The following is a 22301-nucleotide window of genomic DNA, read 5'->3' as shown; positions in this document are numbered from 1 at the left end:
ACCCTGGGTTGCGTTTTCTGAGGAATCAACTCAGAAGGACAGAATGCCAGTGGTGGAAATATTGCTCTCCAAGTACTCATCGGGTCTTTACATCCTGTCACTACCTCTACAAAGCTAAAAAAAATCTTGTTGTTCTAAGCTTACTGCTAGGTCATCTAATGCCATGAAATCACTTTTCTCGCTTGTTACTCAGCTCACTCACCAATCTCACAATGAATGTTGCACTTCACCCCCGCTAGCGACCTCGTTGAGCACTTCATGACTTAAATCACTACTCTCTAATTCCACACCTCCAGTTTCTATTCCCCACTCCTCCTGTTCAACTCCCCTTTCAAACACATGCCCTTCATCTCTGGTAAATTCAATATTATGGAATTAATTTAATTTACCTACTTTTCAACAGCTTTCAAATATGCTAGGGTGCATGAATCTCACGACCTGTCCCCTTGACCCAATACCCAGTAAATGGTTCACCTATTCAAAACATGGTTTTCTTTCCCTATGTCTTCAAACGATCAAGCAAAGCCTTACAGACTGGGCTTATTCCCCTTGTGTGGAAAAAGCTGTTGTAATTCCAATCTTTAAAAAAACCCAAACCTCCCTTGAAACACTAAATCCTGCTAATCCTTCCTTTTGTCTTCAAATTATCTGAAAAGTAGATTTTGATCAACTTCTTTCCCACTGTGAACATCTATCAATACTCCATCCCAGTCGGACTAGATTCAGTGCCCATCAGAGCACAAAGACAACCATTACTGCTCTTTGAAGTGAACTCCACGCTACACTCAAAGGCAATATTGCTTTACTAATTTCTCTGGACTTATCTGCCTTCAATCTGGTTAAACATAATCTTCTTCTCGCTTGTGTTTGTGACACAGGACTCTCAGGTTCTGTTCTGGAATGGTTTACATCTTATCTTATTAATTGGTCTTTCACAGTTTCCACCTCATCATCTATTTCTGCCAACCAACTACTGGCCTGTGAATTTCCCCAGGGATATCTAATCTCTTCTACTGTTCAATATTTATTTAAGCTCACTCGCCACACTGATTCAGGATCACAACGTTCAGGATACAGCAGTCAAACTCCTCCATGGGGCTTGGAAATATGATCATGTGACACCCTTATTATGGTCTTCTCATTTGTTCAAACAACAAATCGCAAGTGGCAAAAATATACTTCTCCTCCAATTTGATCTGTCGAGTGCATTCGATATGATTGACCATGAAATCCTATTACATCTTTTGGACTATTTCGGGACTGGAGGAAATGTACTAAAATGGTTCGTGGGCTTCCTCTCTTTCAGATCTTATAGAGTCAAACAGAATTCAACCCTATCATCCTTATGGAATGCAGCTTGCAGAGTCCCTCAGGGTTCGCCACTTTCCCCCACACTATTCAACATAATGATGATCCTGTTGGCCAACGCCCTATCCAAGATGGTCCTGAATCCATTCATTTATGCTGATGATGTAACAATTTATATACTTTTCAAAAAAGACTTGGCTGAAATCACCAACCTTATCAGTTTAGGCCTTCGTACAATGAACGATTGGGCAAACTCTTTTCGTTTGAAATTGAACACTGAAAAGACGCATTGTCTTATATCATCTTCGCAGTATAATAAATACAATCCCACCACTTTAAATACTCCCAACCTCTCCCTACCCATTGTAGATAGCTTAAAACTTCTAGGAGTCACAATCGACAAACACTTAACCCTGGAATCTCAAATAAATTGCACCACAAAGAAAATGTTCTACTCAATGTGGAGACTCAAACGAACAAAACCTTTCTTCCCTCGAGCAGTTTTCCGTAACCTGATTCAATTGATGGTACTGAGCCAACTGGACTATTGTAATGGAATCTATGATGGATGCAAGGAACATTTACTTAAGAAACTTCGGACTGCCCAGAACACGGCAGCAAGACTGATTTTCGGAAAATCTAAATTTGAATCTGCCAAGCCCCTTCGGAAAAAATTACACTGGCTTCCTGTCAAGGAACAAGTTGCCTTCAAGGCCTGCACCTTGATTCACAAAATCATCTATGGCATTGTTCCAGATTATATGCTAGATTTAGTTGACTTACTACCCAGGAACAGATCTAATTCCTCCCGATCTTATTTAAACCTACACTATCCGGATTGTTTTGGCCTCAAATACAAATCTACATATGCCTCCAACTTCCCTTTCTTGGGTACTCGACTGTGGAATGCCTTACCTAAATTAGTTAAATCAACCCAGAACTATCTAAAATTTAGAAAATTATTAAAGTTCATCCTATTCAAAAAGGTCTACTCTCCAGATGCAACATAATCAGTTCAATTTCTTTGGTCTCAAATAATCCAGATACACTTGAATCTATTTTCTTTACTATTCTACTGTTTAATATAATACCAAACTTTAATTTACTGTTTGCACTGTTTTAATATGCCATTAGTACTGTATTCCTGATTTAGCCTACAACCAGTGGGAAAATGTGGGATATAAATGCTTTAAATAAATAAATAAAAATCCCATTCCCTTACTGTACCACCTATAAAATCCTACTTCTGGTTTTTAAAATAAAGTCTTGTGCGGAACCTCCATTTCTTGCTGCACTACGGTCTCCATATATCCCACCCCGATCTCTCCGTTCTTCAATGCAGCACCGTCTGGTCGTCCCTACTGTATGAGATATTGCTCATGCTAGAATTAGACACTCCATTTTTTCTGTTTAAGGGCCAGAGCTCTGGAACCAACTTCTGGAGCATCTGAGATTTCACTCTTCTCTTCAACAATTAAAGACAGCACTTAAAACTTAACTCTTTATGGGAGGAAGTGACGTCATCGGGCGAAATGGCAGCCTAGTCCTGAAGCTCCATTTCCCAGCGCCTGAAATAAGCATTAAACGGTGGTCGCCAGTGGGAGAATAAGGTGGTATAGGCTAGCTGAAACCCCCCTCTAACAGAAATTGCTATGAGCAAAACTCCCTCAACATGCAAGAAAGGCGGCGAGAGGTCAGGGAAAAACATGGCGGGAAAGACCGCCAAGCACCATGAGTCTCCAGAACGAGCCTCACCATCTGACTCCAACACGGCCCTGTCTCTAGTTGAGACACAAACCCCGCCCTCAAAAAAAGGGATCTCCAGTGAACTGCGCAAGTTCTTATCAAATATCCAAGATGAGATTAAACACTCAAAGGATGAAATCCTGGAGCGTATGGACTCGTTAAGCACGGACCTCCGTGAGCTGGGGGGCAGGGTGGAGGATACAAAGCTAAAGCTGGAGGAGCATGCAGAGACGCTGACTAAACACACCACCATGCTGCACGAGCTGGAAAAAAAGAACTCGGACCTGGAATACAAGTTGGACGATCTGGAGAACAGAGGACGACGAAACAACCTCCGGTTCCGTGGAGTCCCGGAAGGGGGAGAGATGGAAGATGTTCTGGTGTTCGTGCAAACTATGTGTGCAACACTACTGGGTCTCGAGGCGGGTGAAAAACTGGTGGAACTTGATAGAGCTCATACAGCACTGGGCACACGCAAGGAGCAACAGGTGCGTGACATTATAGTGCGCTTCCACAAATATGAAGTCAAGGAGCAGATAATGGCTTGTGTGCGGAAGGTGCAGAATTTCGAATTCGGAGGGGCCAAGATCCTGGTATACCAAGATTTATCGCAGTACACATTACAGCAACGGCGCCAGATGAAGCCAGCCCTGGATATTTTAATTAAGAACCAATTACAATACAGATGGGGCTTTCCCTTTTCCTTGAACTTTGCACTGAAGGGAAGCAAATACAGAGTGCAAGCACTAATGGAGACCTGGGAAGACCTGCATGCAGCAGAGCTGGTGAGCACTACGGTCCCACCAGGGGAGGTGGCGTCAACAACAAGGGCCAAGCTCCAGGGCTGGCAGCGAGTTCCTGGACTGCACGGCGTGGCAAATCAAAGAGATGAGAGGGCTGGAATGAGCTGGATGGGAGGCAAAAGGACAGAGCAAAAGGAGCAAGGCTGGACTGGGGATAGCTTATCAACTGACTTATAGTTTCAAGTGATGTGTGAAATGGGGGTGTGTGAGCTGTATGAGAGATGCGTGGTGTGAGAAAAGTTGTGGAAGTGTGCAGTGAAAGACGAACAGGGGGTTTTGGTATGCTGAGGGGGGTGTGCGGAAGGGAATGGTGACGGAGTGAGGAACCACAAAGGGGCGGTGGGAGGGGGGGGGGGACGTGGGGCTGGGGTGCTGTGAGTGCGGTGAATAACTTCCTCGTATCCCAACCGGAGGTTTAGAGCCTCTGGTTGGTGTAGCTGGGGGGATGGTGGGGGGGGACACTGGGGGAGGGAGAAGGGGGGGTAGGAGCATAGCCTTGATGCTAAAGAAGCGGGTCACTCACAAAGGGAAAGTACGAGGTCTGATGTATGTTGCTGATAAATGCCTTAAAAACACTAAGTAACGGGCCCTGATTTGAAGATATCCTACATTGTTAAGGGACTGAACATGCCTCAGAAGAGACAGAAACTCTATAGGGAACTACACCAGCTCCAGCCGCATATAGTTCTCCTACAGGAGACAAATCTACGTCGCAAACATGAAAAATTTCTCTCCTGCCCTGGCTACTCAGGGGCGTACTGTGCCTCCGCTGAGGTTTCAAAAAAAAAAAGGGGGGGGTAGCGATACTGATGCATTCATCTGGGGTGGCACAGGTAGTGCAGGTTAAAAAGGACCCGGGGGAACGATTCATTTTCCTACAAATAATACTGGACCAGGTAGCTCTAACAGTGGCATCGATATACGCCCCTAATACTACTCCAGCTTGTTCCAGCAGTCTACTCCAGCTTATTTCAGCCCGTCTGCTCCAGCTTGTTCCAGTCCTGCTCCAACTTGTTCCAGTCCGTCCGTTCCAGCTTGTTCCAGTCCATCTGCATTGCTTATTCCAGCGTGTTCCAGTCCGCCTGTTCCAGTCCATCTGCTCCACCTTGTTCCGTTCCAGCTTGCTCCAGCTTGTTCCAGTCCGTCCGTTCCAGCTTGTTCCAGCCCATCTACATTACATAGTAACATAGTAACATAGTAGATGAAGGCAGAAAAAGACCTGCATGGTCCATCCAGTCTGCCCAAGACAAACTCATATGTGTATACCTTACCTTGAATTTGTACCTGTCCTTTTCAAGGCACAGACCGTATAAGTCTGCCCAGCAGTATTTCCTGCCTCCCAACCACCAGTCCCGCCTCCCATCACCGGCTCTGGTACAGACCGTATAAGTCTGCCCTCCCCTATCCTCGCCTCCCAACCAGCACCCCCTCTTCCCCCCACCTGCTCCGCCACCCAATTTCAGCTAAGCTTCTGAGGATCCATTCCTTCTGCACAGGATTCCTCTATGCATATCCCACGCATGTTTGAACTCCGTTACCGTTTTCATCTCCACCACCTCCCGCGGGAGGGCATTCCAAGCGTCTACCACGTTGTCCCAGCGTGTTCCAGTCCGCTTGTTCCAGTCCATCCGTTCCAGCTTGTTCCAGTCCATCTGCATGGCTTGTTCCAGCCCGCCTGTTCCAGCTTGTTCCCGTCAGTCCGTTCCTGCTTGCTCTACTCCGCCCATACCAGCTGCTCCAGTCCATTTGTCCCAACTTGTTCCAGTGACATCGCATCAGCCCTGCCTGTTTTTGCCTTCCTGCCTGCCCGCCTACTAACCCATCAACCAACCTGCCTACTAGCCCATCAACCAACCTTCCTGCCTGTTAACCCATCAATCAACCTGCCTGCCTGCTAGCTTGTCAGCCCATTGACTTACCTGCTCACCAGCCCATCAACTTGCCTGCACCTCAGCCCATCGTCGTGCCTGCTTACCTGCCCATCAACTACCTGCCTGCCTTCTAGCAGCACATCTACCTACCTTCCTCCCCAGCCTACCTCCCTGCCTGCCGTTCCAGTTTAAGCCTCCAGTCCAGCTTTCCCGCTCTATTTGCTTAACACCTCAGTCACCACATATACACCGTAACACCTCTGTCACTACTTATGGCCCCCCTTTTCACATTTTCTTCCTTGCCCTGCCCCTTCCTAATCTTTTTCCCCTCCCCTTACCACTGTCTACCACTGGAACTCACTGCCCATCCATGCCCTCTCCCGTCCTGCTCACTACCGCAATACCTTACTCACCTCCCGTCCTGCTCACTACTGCAATACCCTACTCACCGCCATCCCTCACCACCTCACCATCTATCCTGTCCCCCTCCTCCTTCCTAGCTCTCAACCTTCAACACTTCCTTCCTGCCATTAACCCATCCCCATTCCTCCTAAGTGCATCCCATCTTCGTCGCCTTCGTTGCCCTACCTCCCCCACCCTCCTCCGCACTCTCTTGCTCCTTCTCCTGCTATCCGTGGGAGACATCAATCCCAATCCAGGTCCCCCACACCTGTCCTATCCATGCAAACGATTCCGGGATGTCTCCAATCTCATCTCTATTCCCCTCCTCCCCCCTCTTCCCTCCCCTTCTCATGTGCCCTGTGGAATGCCCGCTCGGTCTGCAACAAACTTCCCTTCACCCATGATCTCTTCATCTCTCGTTCCCTTCATCTGCTCGCCCTAACTGAAACCTGGTTCTCCTCTGATGACTCTGCCTCAATCGCGGCCCTATGCCATGGAGGATATCTCTTCTCTCACACTCCCCGCCCAGTTGGCCGCGGTGGAGGCGTCGGGTTACTACTCTCGCCCTCCTGTAGTTTCCAACCCCTCCTCCTACCGCAGTCTCACTGCTTCTCATGCTTTGAAGTCCACTCCATCCGTCTATTCTACCCGTTGCCACTCAGAGTGGCAGTCATTTACCGCCCCCCTGATAAATCCCTCTCTTCCTTCCTTACCGACTTCGATGCCTGGCTTTCCGTTTTTCTTGAACCCTCATCTCCGTCCCTCATTCTCGAAGACTTTAACATACACGTTGATGACCCATCCGACTCTCACGCTTCTCAGTTCCTCACTCTGACATCCTCCTTCAACCTCCAGCTGTGCTCCTCCACCCCTACTCATCAAAATGGCCATTGTCTTGACCTCGTCCTCTCCTCTTCCTGCTCACCCTCCAATTTCTACGCCTCAGCTCTTCCTCTCTCTGATCATCACCTGATCACCTTCACACTTCATCACCCCCCCTCAGCCCCGCCCAACATTAACCACTACTTCCAGGAATCTCCAGGCTATTGACCCTCCCACTTTATCCTCTAGTATTTCTAATCTCCTCACCTCCATCATATCCTCTGACTCTGTCGACAAGGCTGTCTCCGCTTACAATGCCACTCTCTCCTCTGCTATGGACACCCTCGCACCATCCATCTCCCGTCCCACAAGGCGTACTAATCCCCAGCCCTGGTTGACCCCTTGCATCCATTACCTTTGCTCCTGCGCCCGATCTGCTGAACGCCTCTGGAGGAAATCTCGCACCCATTCAGATCTCCTTCATTTCAAATTCATGGTATCCTCCTTCCAGTCCTCCCTATTCCTTGCCAAACAGGTCTATTACACCCAATAGACTAATTCTCTCAGCTCCAACCCTCGTCGTCTCTTCGCCACCCTTAACTCCCTCCTCAGTGCCCTCCGCTCCCACCCACCCCCCTCACTCTCTCCTCAATCACTGGCTGACTACTTCCGTGACAAGGTGCAAAAGTTCAACCTTGAGTGCACTACCAAGCCACCTCCTCCTCTTCACCCTTCAACCCTCTCGCTCAACCAACCAACCCAGGCCTCCTTCTCCTCCTTTCCTGATATCACCGAGGAGGAAACTGCCCACCTTCTTTCCTCCTTGAAATGCACCACTTGTTCGTCTGATCCCATCCCCACCAACTTACTTAACACCATCCCTCCTACTGTCACCCCTCCCATCTGTCATATCCTCAACCTCTCTCTCTCCACTGCAACTGTCCCTGACACCTTCAAGCACGCCGTAGTCACACCACTCCTCAAAAAACCATCACTTGACCCTACCTGTCCCTCCAACTCTCTCCAAGATACTTGAGTGCACCGTTCACAGCCGCTGCCTTGATTTTCTCTCCTCTCATGCCATCCTCGATCCGCTTCAATCCGGTTTTCGCCCTCTACACTCGACAGAAACAGCACTCTCTAAAGTCTGTAATGACCTGTTCCTTGCCAAATCCAGAGGTCACTACTCCATCCTCATCCTCCTCGATCTATCCGCCGCTTTTGACACTGTCAATCATGATTTACTTCTTGCCACACTGTCCTCATTTGGGTTCCAGGGTTCTGTCCTCTCCTGGTTCTCCTCCTCTCTCTCCCACCGCACCTTCAGAGTACATTCTCATGGATCTTCCCCCACCCCCATCCCGCTCTCTGTTGGAGTTCCCCAGGGATCTGTCCTTGGACCCCTTCTTTTTTCAATCTACACCTCTTCCCTGGGCTCAGTGATCTCATTTCATGGTTTCCAGTATCATCTTTATGCTGATGACACCCAGCTGTACCTCTACACACCAGACATCACTGCAGAGACCCAGGCCAAAGTATCGGCCTGCTTATCCGACATTGCTGCCTGGATGTCCAACCGCCACCTGAAACTAAACGTGGCCAAGACCGAGCTTATCGTCTTTCCACCAAAACCCACTTCTCCTCTTCCTCCACTATCTCAGTTGATAACACCCTCATCCTCCCCGTCTCTTCTGCCCGCAACCTCGGAGTCATCTTTGACTCCTCCCTCTCCTTCTCCGCGCAAATCCAGCAGATAGCCAAGACCTGTCACTTCTTTCTCTTTAACATCAGCAAAATTCGTCCTTTCCTCTCTGAGCACACCACCCGAACTCTCATCCACTCTTGCCTTGACTACTGCAACCTACTCCTCGCTGGCCTCCCACTTAACCATCTATCCCCCCTTCAATCTATTCAAAACTCTGCTGTACATCTTATATTCCGCCTGGACCGATATGCTCATATCACCCCTCTCCTCAGGTCACTTCACTGGCTACCGATCAGATCCCGCATACAGTTCAAGCTTCTCCTTCTTAACTACAAAGGCACTCAGTCTGCAGCCCCTCATTACCTCTCTACCCTCATCTCCCCTTACATTCCCACCCGAAACCTGCGCTCACAGGACAAATCCCTCCTCTCAGTACCCTTCTCCACCACTGCCAACTCCAGGCTCCGCCCTTTCTGCCTCGCCTCACCCTATGCTTGGAATAAACTTCCTGAGCCCTTACGCCAAGCCCCCTCCCTACCCATCTTCAAATCCTTGCTCAAAGCCCACCTCTTCAATGTTGCTTTTGGCACCTAACCTTTATACCTATTCAGGTAATCTAGACCCCCTATTTGACTGACTCTACATTTGTCCTTTAGATTGTAAGCTCCTTGAGCAGGGACTGTCCTTCTATGTTAAACTGTACAGCGCTGCTTAACCCTAGTAGCGCTTTAGAAATGTTAAGTAGTAGTAGTACTAGTACTAATAGTGGGCAGGTGGAGTTCTTTGCAAGGGTTTGGAACTCTTTGGCAACTTTTGTCAAGGGTTCTCTAATAATGGGGGGCAATTTTAATGCAGTCGTAAATCCTGGGTTAGATCGAACGGGGGCAGCACGGACGGAAGGGAAAGAAGAGGCGCAAGCGCTAGAATCCATGGCCCATTCCCTGGGTGCCCTTGACCTGTGGAGGCTGACACACAGAACAGATAGGGACTACACATTCTATTCACAAGTGCATGCTGGAATTGGTAGTGACAATATCGGATCATGCCCCAGTGTGGGTAACCTTGCCAAATATACGGGCTGAAACAAAGGACAAGAGATGGACACTAAACACTAGCCTATTACAGGAGGGAGATGTGGTGGAGGGATATAGAAAGATGTTAAAAGAGTACTTGGAGTTTAACGTCGACTCAGGCCCCGCGATGCATGTAGTGTGGGACGCCCTGAAGGCAGTCTCTAGGGGGTACTTCTTGCAGCTAGCTAGCAAATGCTCAAAAGCGTGAAGGGCACAAATAACGGCCTGTTTGGGGAAAATACACATATTGGAACAGAACATAAGGCATATAGGTCGCCGCAGGTATGGCAAGAACTGTGTAGAGAGAGAATGAGGCCAGACTCCATTCATTCGGAGCAACTTGACCTGTTGCGGGCGCGGCAAGGGGGTGAGAACTTATGAGTTTACAAACAAAGCAGGACGCCTTCTGGCTATACGGTTGCACAGGCAGCAAGTGGCTAGAACGATCAAACAAGTGCGAGGCGGCAAGGGTGACTTGTTGAGTAAATCTACACATATTCGCAAACGCTTTGGAGAGTATTACCAAGCACTTTATGAACAGGAGATTAACCCTCCTCTGGAATCAGTAGAGAAGTTCCTGCAAGAAAGTGATCTCTCTCCGCTGACTAGGCAGCATAGGGAACTGTTGGAGAAACCGGTCACGCCACAAAAAATACAGGAGGCTATTGGTATATGCCATCTTACAAGTCTCCAGGACTAGATGGGTTTCCTAATGAATTCTATAGGAAATTTGCACCCGAGATGGCGCCGTTGCTGGCGGACCTGTTCAACCAAGTGGGGGTCGGGGGGATCTTGCCTTCCAGAATGATGGAGGCATGGATAGCGGTGATACCCAAGCCAGGTAAAGATCATAGCGAGTGTGGCTCCTACAGGCCTATCTCAGTACTAAATGCAGATGTTAAAATACTGGCAAAGGTGTTGGCAAATCGGTTGACACCCTTACTCCCAACCCTTGTGCACCTGGATCAAGTGGGCTTTGTGTCTCACCGAAAGGCGATGGATAATGTCAGGTGCACCTTAGACATCATGTATCTGGCAAAGAGAAACAAGCGACCTCTGTGTCTCTTAAGCCTAGATGCAGAAAAAGCCTTTGACAGGGTTCACTGGTCTTTTATGTACAAGGTGTTGGAGGTCCTGGGATTTGGAATGAAGTTTAGGTGGTGGATACAGGCGTTTTACAACTCACCAAGAGCCTGTGTGAAAATAAATGGAAGTCACTCCGGACTGTTTACGTTGTACAGAAGCATGCGGCAGGGGTGTCCCCTGTCCCCCCTACCATTTGCTATGGTTATGGAGCCATTTGCCTCACGGATAAGACAGGACCCGGAGATTTCTGGGGCCTGTGTGGCAGGGAGAACACATAAAATGGCACTCTTTGCGGATGACGTTTTGCTGCAAGCGACTCGACCTCTGTCCACGTTTCCTAGACTTATTCAAATTATTGATGAATACTCTGCTGTGTCCGGGTTTAAAGTAAACATGGCGAAGTCTGAGGCTCTGAATGTAACTTTAACTGAGGAAACAGTGGCGGACTTAAAGTCCTCCTTCTCGTTCAGATGGGCCAGCAGGCAAATCAGATATCTGGGGGTAAATTTGACTTCGAAACTATCAGGGCTTTTCTCGGCAAACTATAAAGGTCTGATCAGAGCCATTGCAGAGGATATGGAGAGAGCAGGAGGTCTCCTGATTTGGACAGATAGCCATTATCAAGATGAATGTGCTGCCTCGTCTCCTATATTTATTTCAGGTGTTACATGTGATGATGCCCAGGCGATTCCTTGCATCTTTACAGGACCTTATAGTGCATTTCGTCTGGGCCGGAAAGCACCCAAGGTTATTGCGCACCCTACTGTATCAGGAGAGGAAGAGAGGGAGACTGGGTGTCCCGAACGTTTTCTGGTACTATCAGGTGGCCCAGGGGAAGGCAGCTGTAGAATGGTACCAAGACTACCCGGACAGACAGTGGGTACACCTGGAGCAACACTCCCTGGGCATGACGCCGCTGGGGGCACTTATGTGGCTGCCGAGGCCTTTTCGATCGCTGGGTGAAGGGGTATGCCCCTCAGTGGAGGTTACTCTTCATTACTGGGATAAGTTGTTCCCGGGGGGCTGATGTGTGCTATCGTGTACGTCACCAATTGCGTACAACCTCCTATTCCTGCCTGGGAACATGAAGAGGGTCTTCACCAGGTGGTATGGAGAGGGATTACAAATATGGGACCAAATGTTTGAAGGAACTACTATGCTTAACTTTGCAGCCCTAAAGTCAGGCTTCCCTGCGGTGGAGGGGGATGAATTTGCGTACTACCAATTATCACATTTCCTCCAAACCGAGGCAGTCAGCTTGGTAATCAAGCGGGAAAAAAAAACCCTTAGAGGAGATCTGTGAAACACTAACCACTTCCCGAGGCCTAATTGGGAATCTATATAGGTGTGTCAGCACACAGGCTCCAAGCTACAGTCGCCACAGGAGGGGGTGGGAGACGGAGTTGGGCGTGGCCCTGGGCGAGACTGGGAGAGAATAGAACGGGCGGTGGTGAGTGTGTCAACACATGTACCGCTTAAAGAGAATGCAGTGAAGGTGTTATATAGATGGTACCTCACCCCAGATCGCCTTCAACGAATATACCCAATCTCATCTGGTTTGTGCTGGAGGGGATGTGGCATGAGAGGGACCATGGGGCACGTGCGGTGGAGCTCTATTAAAATTAGAGCATTTTGGAAGGCAGTCCACGGCAGGATACAGAGCTGGTTGGGGTGCACGATTCCCTGGGCACCTTGACTGTTCCTTTTTGCCGCAAAGGTAGACGGATTAACGTCATGTCAACAGAAGTTACTGAGGCAGGTGACAGGTGTAGCTCGGGTGACAATTGCATCACACTGGAAACAATTGGGGGTCCCTCCAGTTATGAAATGGCAAAACAAACTGAAATGTATGTGTGAGATGGAAAGACTTTTAGCAGCAAGTAAGCACCAGACAAGTAAATGGCACTCGGTATGGAAATTTTTTATAAATGCTGTCAATAACATTTAGAATGTGAATATTGTCATTGAGTGTACGGATATGTAATCAGGCTCTTCAATGGGGGGGAAAGGAGGGATGGGGTAGGGAGGGTTAGGGGGGATGCTCTACAAGAAAAACTTGATAAAGTTATTGAAGTTTATAAAGGTTTACTTTAGATGCAAAGTTGTGGAAGCAAACTGTACCACATGGTAATATTATTTGTTTTGGTATCCATGTAATAATGTGCTGACAGTTTGTCTCAACAATATATTGTTAAGATTGAAAGCTAAATAAAGACTTCTTACAAATAAAAAAACAAACAAACTCTTTATGGAAGTCTTCCCTGCTCCTCATCAATCCCTTCCTAAGCAATGGCACCACTGAGCTCTACCTCTTCTCCTGATGTTTTGCCCCCCCCCCCCCCCCCCCCCACACTTCTTATCAGGAATATTGTAGTTCTTCCCCTCTTTTGTTATATTGTCCTTTTCTTCTCTACTCTTCCTCTCTCTTTTGAATTAGTCTGTAAGCCGCTTAGCTGACATCGCTGATAGGCAGGGAAATAAGTTCATAATAAACTTGAAACTTGAATATTAGATTTTTCTTTTATGCAGGTGAGTTCTTATTGATTTTTCCCACTTTTTCTATCTGTCCTGATCTTGGCCACTTACAAGACTGTACAATGCTCTAGCAGACTGGCTTGCCACTCACAAATTTGTCCTCAAGCCCTCTAAAACCATTACTTCTTGGATCACTGGTTTTCACCCATCTCCCTCCCTTACTCCTTTTCTTTTCAATAAGTCCATTCCAATTGTAAACTAGTTTTGCTACCTAGGCATGATCATCAATGGAAATGGGGAAGCCACTGCTTGCCCTGGGATTGCTAGCATGGAATGGTACTACTAATTGGGCTTCTGCCAGGTACATGTGACCTGGATTGGCTACTGCTGGAAGCAGGACACTAGGCTAGATGGGACCATTGGTCTAACCCAGTATGGCTATTCTTATGTTCTTATGTAACTTCTGATGCACATATAACTCTGGTCATCAAACTTGGTTTTCTAACTCTTAGAAAGCTTCAATCTATTCAGAGTTATCTGGATTTTTCTTCTTTACACACTTTAATACATGCTTTTTTAATATCTGGAATTGATTATTGCAATTCAGTTTACTGTGGCATTTCTTCATCCCCTTTGTGTAGGCTATAAACCCTACAAAACTCAGCAGCCCATCTTTTATGTAGGGCTCAAAAATTCAATCGGGCTTCACCCCTTCTAGTCAAATTGCTCTGGCTCCCTGTTTCTTTTCATCCTGTTTTTAAAATATTATGCCTACCTCACAAGGCTCTTCACCTAGAAACTCCCTCCTACCTTTCTTCCCTGGCAATTCTAGATACACACTGCCTTATCCTCCCCCTTCCTAGGAAGGTTCGTTATGAATCAACACATACATCTGCATTTTAATGTATTGCTCTACATTCTGGAATGACCTCCCTCCTGAAATTAGACCTGAATTTTCATATTCCCAAAACCCTCTTTTTTCAACTGGCCTTTAGCCCTACCAGCTAGTCCTCTTGACTTGTTCATTGCAGCCATCTTAACTATTTTCCTATCCTCTTTTCTTGCTTGCATGGATGTGACCTCTCCTATAATACTTGGCGTTCCTTTCACGTATTTTACTTTACTTTTAATTTGTTCTATTGTACACTGCTTTGATCAACAAGTTTTGTAATAGTGGCATATCAAACACTGAATAAACTATAAACCTTCATAGCTCCTGCATACCAGCACACAGACACTTGGCTCACTCCCTTCCTGGTTCATCTACCCTCTTCCCTAACAAAGACAACCAGCTCTCTCTCTTTCCCCTTCCCTCTCTCCAGTGGCATACAGACACCCAGCTCTCCCTCCATCACCCCACAGCACATAGACACCTAGCTCTCACCCCCTTCCCCCATCACACACAAAAACCCATCTCTTGCTCTCCAAATCTGATCTCATTATTTTGACCCACCCCCCTCACAGCCCTGACCCTGCAAGGATCAGAAGCGGAAGGAAAGAAGAGCAGCTGTGCATCAAGCCACACTTTCCTCCTCTGCTGCTTTTGGCGCTAAATGCAAAATTTGAGCTATATTGATCAAATGTTATATTCAGTACCAGCAGACAAAAGAGGGGGGCGCTGGCCTGACATGCAGTAGTTCTGCTTTTCGTTTCTGATCTGTGCTGGGCCAGGGACTGGGGTGTGTGCATATGCGTTAGAGGTCCTTTTTTTTTGGTGGGTGGGAAGAGAGGAAGGAAAAGTGGAGAGCCTGCTGATAATACTGCCTACTTTCTACAGCCTTACCCAAGCTGCTCATATGTTCAGGCTACAAAACCTAGACAACAGATCCAATTTTTGGCACCTGGGATTTATTCAAATCTGGCCATACACACACATATACATTAGATCTAAAGCATGCACAGGACTCTGTGTCTAAAGTATGTATGCAGGTATGTATCTATGTATGAATGAATGAATAAATAAATAAATAAATAAATAAATAAATAAATAAAACAACAGGTATTAGGCTCTCTGACTGATACAGGCTCTGAGCCTGTGGAAGTACAGAGTCCAAGAGAGCAGCTACTGCTCACCTGGGCTGGTGTAGACACTCACTCTGCCATCCCTTGTTCCATATTCAAATCAATTCCACCATCAGTCAGGTTACCATCTTCAGCAAATGATGGCTGTGCCATGGCACTCATTGAGCGATAACTTGCACCAAAGATAACTGAGCTAAACATAAGCACAGCCTGTGAGGAAAAGGACAAAAGGTGATCAGTTATGAGAGAAGCAAAATGACTGCACACTATAATTATACTGTTCCTCTTATCTGGTACCCACAAATGTACCCAGTCTTGCTTTGTACCCATTCACCTATTTATAATTCAAAAAGAGGGCCTGGGTAATAAAAATAATAAAACTTAGGGATGCACATCGATCAAAACTTTTAATCACATGACCGATCGCGATCAAAACTTTCAATCGTGCAATTAATTGCATAAAGCATCCCCTCACATTTCCACCTGTACACAGCACTATATACAGTAGATAGCAGATGTAAATTCTCAAAAGTGACATATTTCAATTACTGAACTACAAATAAAGCGACAGATGGTTTGGGCAGTCAGTGTTGCAAAACCTATTTGGGGTCTAGAATCCAACTCCACCCTCCTAGGCCCATTTTATTCTGTTCCAGGCTGCACCTTCATCTAATTGAGTTTTATTTCAGGTTAATGTGCGTTAAGTCCTCACCATTGCGAGGCCCAATTCACCAATGTTTGTTGTTTTGGGTGAGCCTGGATTCTAGGGATTCCCTACTTGTGAGAATGGCAAGCCTGCTTGTCCTCAGAGAAAGCGAAGATACTTACCTGGAGCAGGTATTCTCCGAGGCCAGCAGGCTTCACATTCTCACAAGTGGTTAGACGATCCGCGTCGCCCAGGAATCGGTACATTAGCCATCAAAGAAAAAATTACAGAGCCTTCTGGGGCACGTGCTGCATCCCATCGCACATGCATGGAGAACCTTTCTATCCGCAACGTCTGCGCATCTGTTCAGTTTAATACAATAGCATAAAAAAATGAAACAAATTACGAAGAAACAACTCCACGGGGAGGTGGGCGGGAATGTGAGAATGTGAAGTCTGCTGTCCTCAGAGAATACCTGCTACATGTAAGTATCTTTGTTTTCTCCGAGGACAAGCAGGCTTACAATCTCACAAGTGGGGAATCGCTAGCATCCAGGCTCACCAAAAACAACAAACGATGGTCAACTGGGCCTCACAACAGCGAGGACTTAACGCACATTAACCTAAAAAAACCCTCAACTAAATGAATGTGCAGCCTGGAACAGAATAAAACGGGACTAGGAGGGTGGAGTTGGATTCTAGACCTCATATAGATTCTGCAACACTGACTGCCCAAACCGACTGTCACGTTGGGTATCTTGCTCAAGGCAGTAGTGAGATGTGAATGAGTGAACTGAAGACCACGTTGAAGCCCTGCAAATCTCTTCAATGGAGGCTGACTTTAAGTGGGCCATTGACGCAGCCATGGCTCTAACATTATGAGCCGTGACATGACCCTCTAAAGTCAGCCCAGCTTGGGAATAAGCAAAGGAAATGCAATCTGCTAGCCAATTAGAAATAGTGCATTTACCGATGGAGACACCCCTCCTGTTGAGATCAAAAGAAACAAACAACTGGGCGGACTGTGTCTGAAGGGCTTCGTCCGCTCCATGTAAAAGGCCAACACTCTCTTGCAGTCCAAGGTGTGCAAGCTGCTTTCGACAGGGTGGGCATGAGGTTGGGGAAAAAATGTTGGCAAGACGATCGACTGGTTTAGATGGAACGACACCACCTTCGGCAGGAACTTAGGGTGTATGCGGAGGACTACTCTGTTGTGATAAAACTTAGTATAAGGTGCATCCACTACTAAGGCTTGAAGCTCACTGACCCTATGAGCTGAAGTAACAGCCACTAAGAAAACGACCTTACAGGTCAAGTACTTCAGATGGCAGAAATTCAGTGACTCAAAAGGAGCTGTCATCAGATCGGTGAGAACGACATTGAAAAATCCCATGACATCGGTGGAGATTTGACAGGGGGCTTTGACAAAAGCAAACCTCTTATGAAGCGAACTAAAGGCTGTCCAGATATTGTGCAATTAGTGCTTATCATTAGCGTGTAGAAGGTAAGCCTAAGGTGAACCCTTACAGAGTTGGTCTTGAGACCAGACTCTGATAAGTGTAGAAGGTATTCAAGTAGGGTCTATGTAGGACAAGAAAGGGGATTTAAGGCCTTGCTGTCACACCAGACGGCAAACCTCCTCCATTTAAAAGAATAACACCTCTTAGTGGAATCTTTCCTGGAAGACAACAAGATTTGGGAGACACCCTCCAAAAGACCCAAGGAGGCGAATTCTAGGCTCTCAACACCCAGGCCATGAGAGCCAGAGACTGGAGGTTGGGATATAGAAGTGACCCCTCGTTCTGTGTGATGAGGGTCAGAAAACACTCCAATCTCCATGGTTCTTCGGATGACAATTCCAGAAGAAGAGGGAACCATAGTTTGCTGAGTCAGCTTCAAAGAGCCTGTTTAAAAGAGGCCCCTTAGATTCAAAACTACATAAAGAGGAAAGGTCACACTGAACTTTCTTTCTGAGAAGTTCCGAGAGAAGAGGACATTTCTCTGGCAAGTGAACACTATTTTGCTTTGTGCCTTGGAAAAGATTGGTGTTTAAAGGAGGAATTGTAGGTTAGTGTTAGGCAAAATAAAAATATAAAAAGCAAATTTTATCAACTAATCTCCATAGTCTTTTCCACTTAAGTTTTAAAGGCTTTGTACCACAGCATTAACTGATAGAATCTAACAGGCAGTGCAGGGTCCAGTTTAGGTATATTTTCCCACCTATTTGCAGGCTCAATGTGGCTTACATAGTACCGTAATGGCATTCGCCAGTTCAGTTGATAACAAATACAGGTTATAATGTGGTCTGATGAGGTAGGTGTGTATCAGGCAACAGGAGGGTCGAAGGGAATGTAGATTGTATATTGTCCAGTAAGATCATTGGTTATGCTGTGTTGCTGGGTTTGGGGATTTAAGGTGGGTCGGTGGGGTAAGCCTTTTTGAAGAGGATGGTTTTTAGACATTTCCTGAAGTTTAAATGGTGATGGATTGTTTTCACAGCTTTTGGTAGTGCATTCCATAGTTGTGCACCTATGTAGGAGAAGTAGGATGCGTAAGTTGTTTTGTATTTAAGTCCTTTGCAATTAGGGTAGTGTAGGTTTAGGTATGATAGTGAGGATCGGATTCTGTTTCTGGCTGGTAAATCTATGAGGTCTATCATGTATCCTGGGACTACGCCGTAGATGATTTTGTGGACCAGGGTGCAGATTTTGAAGGTGATCCTTTCTTTGATTGGGAGCCAGTGCAGCTTTTCTCTGAGGGGTTTGGCACTTTCGAATCGTGTTTTACCGAGTATCAGCCTGGCTCCTGTGTTCTGAGCAGTCTGGAGTTTTTTTTGTGGGTTGATCTTTCCATCCTGCGTAGATTCTGTTACAGTAATCTGCATGACTTAGGGCCATTGACTGTATTAGATTTTGAAAATTTTCTCTCGGGAAGAAAGACTTTATTCGTTTAAGTTTCCACACTGAGTAGAACATTTTCTTTATTAAGGAGTTTACTTGAGTCTCAAGGGTAAGGTTGCGGTCAATTGTGACTCCGAGTATTTTTAGGCTGTCTGAGGTAGGAAGGGTGTGTCCTGAGGTGTTTATGGTTATGGGTTTGTACTTGTTATGTTGAGATAAGACGATGAAGCAGTGTATTTTTTCAATGTTAAATTTCAGTTGGAATGAGTTTGCCCAGGAGTCCATGATGTTTAGGCTGTCATTGATTTCATTGGTTATTTCTGTTAAGTCATGTTTGAAGGGAATATAGATTGTAACGTCATCTGCGTAGATGAAGGGGTTTAGGCCTCGAATAGATAGGGATTTTGCAAGAGGGATCATCACTATATTGAAGAGTATTGGTGATAATGGTGATCCTTGGGGGACTCCGCAGGATGCTTTCCAAGGTGGTGATATGTTTGAGTTTGATTTTACTTGGTATGTTAGAAAACCCTTGATCCAATTGATCACATTTCCATCAATTCCAAAGTGGCCAAAGTAACATTGTATCTGAAAGAAGCCAAGAGAGAGATACGTCTGGTGAAAACGCAAGCGGAAGAACAAATGGCTAGAAATGTAAGGAGAGGTGACAAAAATGTCTTCAGGTATATTAGTGAAAGGAAAATGACTAAAAAGGGAATTGTGAGACTGAAAGATGCTGCGAACTGCTATGTAGATAATGATGAAGAAAAAGCAAATTTACTAAATAGATACTTTTGTTCTGTTTTCACAGAAGAAAATCCTGCAGAAGGACCACGATTGACTGGCAAAAGTACATATGAGAATGGAGTGGATATAGCACTGTTCACGGAAGAGAGTGTGAATGAACAACTAGGAAATCTAAAGGTGGACAAAGCCGTGGGACCGGACAAGATCCACCCCAGGATATTGAGGGAGCTCAGAGAGGTTCTGGAGGGTCCTCTTAAAGATTTGTTTAATAAATCCTTGGAGATGGGAGAGGTTCCGTGGGATTGGAGAACGGCAGAGGTGGTCCCTCTTCACAAAAGTGGTGATAGGGAAGAAGCTGGAAACTACAGGCCGGTAAGCCTACTTCGGTTATTGGAAAAGTAATGGAAGCGATGCTGAAGGAAAGGATAGTGAATTTCCTGGAAGCCAATAAGTTGCAAGATCCGAGACAACATGGTTTTACCAAAGGTAAATCGTACCAAACGAATCTCATTGAGTTCTTTGACTGGATGACCGGAGAATAGAATCAGGGACGTACTACAGACGTAATCTACTTAGATTTCAGCAAAGCTTTTGACACGGTTCCCCATAGGAGGCTCTTAAATAAACTGGACAGGCTGAAGACAGGACCTGACGTGGTGAACTGGATTAGGAACTGGTTGACGGACAGACGCCAGAGGGTGGTGGTTAATGGAATTCGCTCGGATGAGGGAAAGGTGAGTAGTGGAGTGCCTCAGGGATCAGTGCTGGAGCCGATTCTGTTCAATATATTTGTGAGTGACATTGCCGAAGGGTTAGAAGGTAAAGTTTGCAATTAAAATTCAATGTGAAAAAATGCAAAGTGATGCACTTAGGGAGTAGAAATCCACGGGAGAGATATGTGTTAGGCGGTGAGAGTCTGATATGTACGGACGGGGAGAGGGATCTTGGGGTGATAGTATCTGAGGATCTGAAGGCAACAAAACAGTGTGACAAGGCGGTGGCCGTAGCTAGAAGGTTGTTAGGCTGTATAGAGAGAGGTGTGACCAGCAGAAGAAAGGAGGTGTTGATGCCCCTGTATAAATCGTTGGTGAGGCCACATCTGGAGTATTGTGTTCAGTTTTGGAGGCTGTATCTTGCTAAAGATGTAAAAAGAATTGATGCAGTGCAAAGAAAAGCTACGAGAATGGTATGGGATTTGCGTTACAAGACATATGAGGAGAGACTTGCTGACCTGAACATGTATACCCTGGAGGAAAGGAGAAACAGAGGTGATATGATACAGACGTTCAAGTATTTGAAAGGTATTAATCTGCAAATGAACCTTTTCTGTAGATGGGAAGGCGGTAGAACTAGAGGACATGAAATGAGATTGAAGGGGGGCAGACTCAAGAAAAATGTCAGGAAGTATTTTTTCATGGAGAGAGTGGTAGATACTTGGAATGCCCTCCCACAGGAGGTGGTGGAGATGAAAACGGTAACAGAATTCAAAAATGCGTGGGATAAACATAAAGGAATCCTGTTCAGAAGGAATGGATCCTCAGAAGCTTAGCAGAGACTGGGTGGCAGAGCCGGTGGTGGGGCTAGTGCTGGGCAGACTTCTATGGTCTGTGCCCTGAAAATGGCAGATACAAATCAAGATCAGGTATACACAAAAAGTAGCACATTAGTTGGGCAGACTGGATGGACCGTGGTCTTTCTCTGCCGTCATCTACTATGTTACCAGGCGGCATATTTTCAAAGCACTTAGCCTTCCAAAGTTCCACAGAAACCTATGGAACTTTGGAAGGCTAAGTGCTTTGAAAATATGCCTCCATGTATCTTCCAAGCAGCCCGATGCTCACACCAGACACACCCGAAGGAGACTCAGACCAAGCATAGCAATCACAGGAAACTACCCCGTCACTTCCCCGTGAGCGGTTGATACCACAGAACTTAAAATTTAACCCTTGTGGGACTTTTAATTATCTCCACTTTCATACTTGCTTTTCTGCTCGTTACCCTTACCTAAGCCTTAAATTCAACATACTGTTGTTTATGTTTTGATTTCCTTACATGACACAGGAATCAGTTATACGAACCAACAATTCCCTTCAGATTTTTAACTGGTCACTCATAGCTTTAGGACTTGTCTTCCTTCTTATTTTCCTTTTTGGTGTTTTACTATTTACTGTTTAGAATATCCTTCCTTTCCTACAGAATTAAAAGCAGATTACCGATGTATGAATAGAGCCTACCGTGGCTCTGTTTCCCTTAGACTTTGACACTGATTACGATAGTACCATAGGCATGCTAAAGTTACTCCAGAGTGATAACAATAATGACAAATCTTGCAAATCCCTTGCTTTACTGTTTTCAAATTTGCCCAACGAAGCTAGCGTGCCTCCCGCCTCACAGTCGAAGTTTACAACTTGGTTGGTAAGGACAGGTATTACCAAACCCCATTTTCTTCCTTTGGAGTTTTATAGTTATAAAGGTACATGGGAATTACCCATAGAAATTGTTGCTACCATTCTATTCTGTGACGGAAGCCCTAACTGCTGCCTTCGGCCTATCTTTTGGTTATTCCATTAGCAATTTCAAACACACAAATTCCCCTTACTAGTGTCTCCCCTATTTACTATCCACCTCTTACTGCTCATGAGATAGTATGGCCATGACGGTTAAGACAGGAAAGGAAATCCTATCCTGCTGAGGGA

General features: G+C 46.0%; 1 protein-coding gene across 2 annotated transcripts in view; it reads right to left on the bottom strand.

Moving 5' to 3' along the window:
• TMEM208 (transmembrane protein 208) overlaps positions 1–22301 on the bottom strand; it is a 198179-nt gene that overhangs the window by 102549 nt on the left and 73329 nt on the right. Inside the window, exons 4-5 of one of the 2 annotated variants that reach the window (XM_030203744.1) lie at positions 15387–15523; positions 7683–7693 (exon numbers count right to left, since the gene is read on the bottom strand). In XM_030203744.1, the coding sequence (XP_030059604.1) occupies positions 7683–7693; positions 15387–15523 (148 nt within the window). The remainder of the gene's footprint in view (positions 1–7682; positions 7694–15386; positions 15524–22301) is intronic. The other variant, XR_003942212.1, reaches the window with a different exon arrangement.

The sequence above is a fragment of the Microcaecilia unicolor genome, chromosome 5 (genome assembly GCF_901765095.1).
Source record: "Microcaecilia unicolor chromosome 5, aMicUni1.1, whole genome shotgun sequence".
Classification (NCBI taxonomy): domain Eukaryota; kingdom Metazoa; phylum Chordata; class Amphibia; order Gymnophiona; family Siphonopidae; genus Microcaecilia; species Microcaecilia unicolor.
Note: the sequence above shows the minus strand (reverse complement) of the source record. Positions and strands in the feature narration are given on the sequence as shown.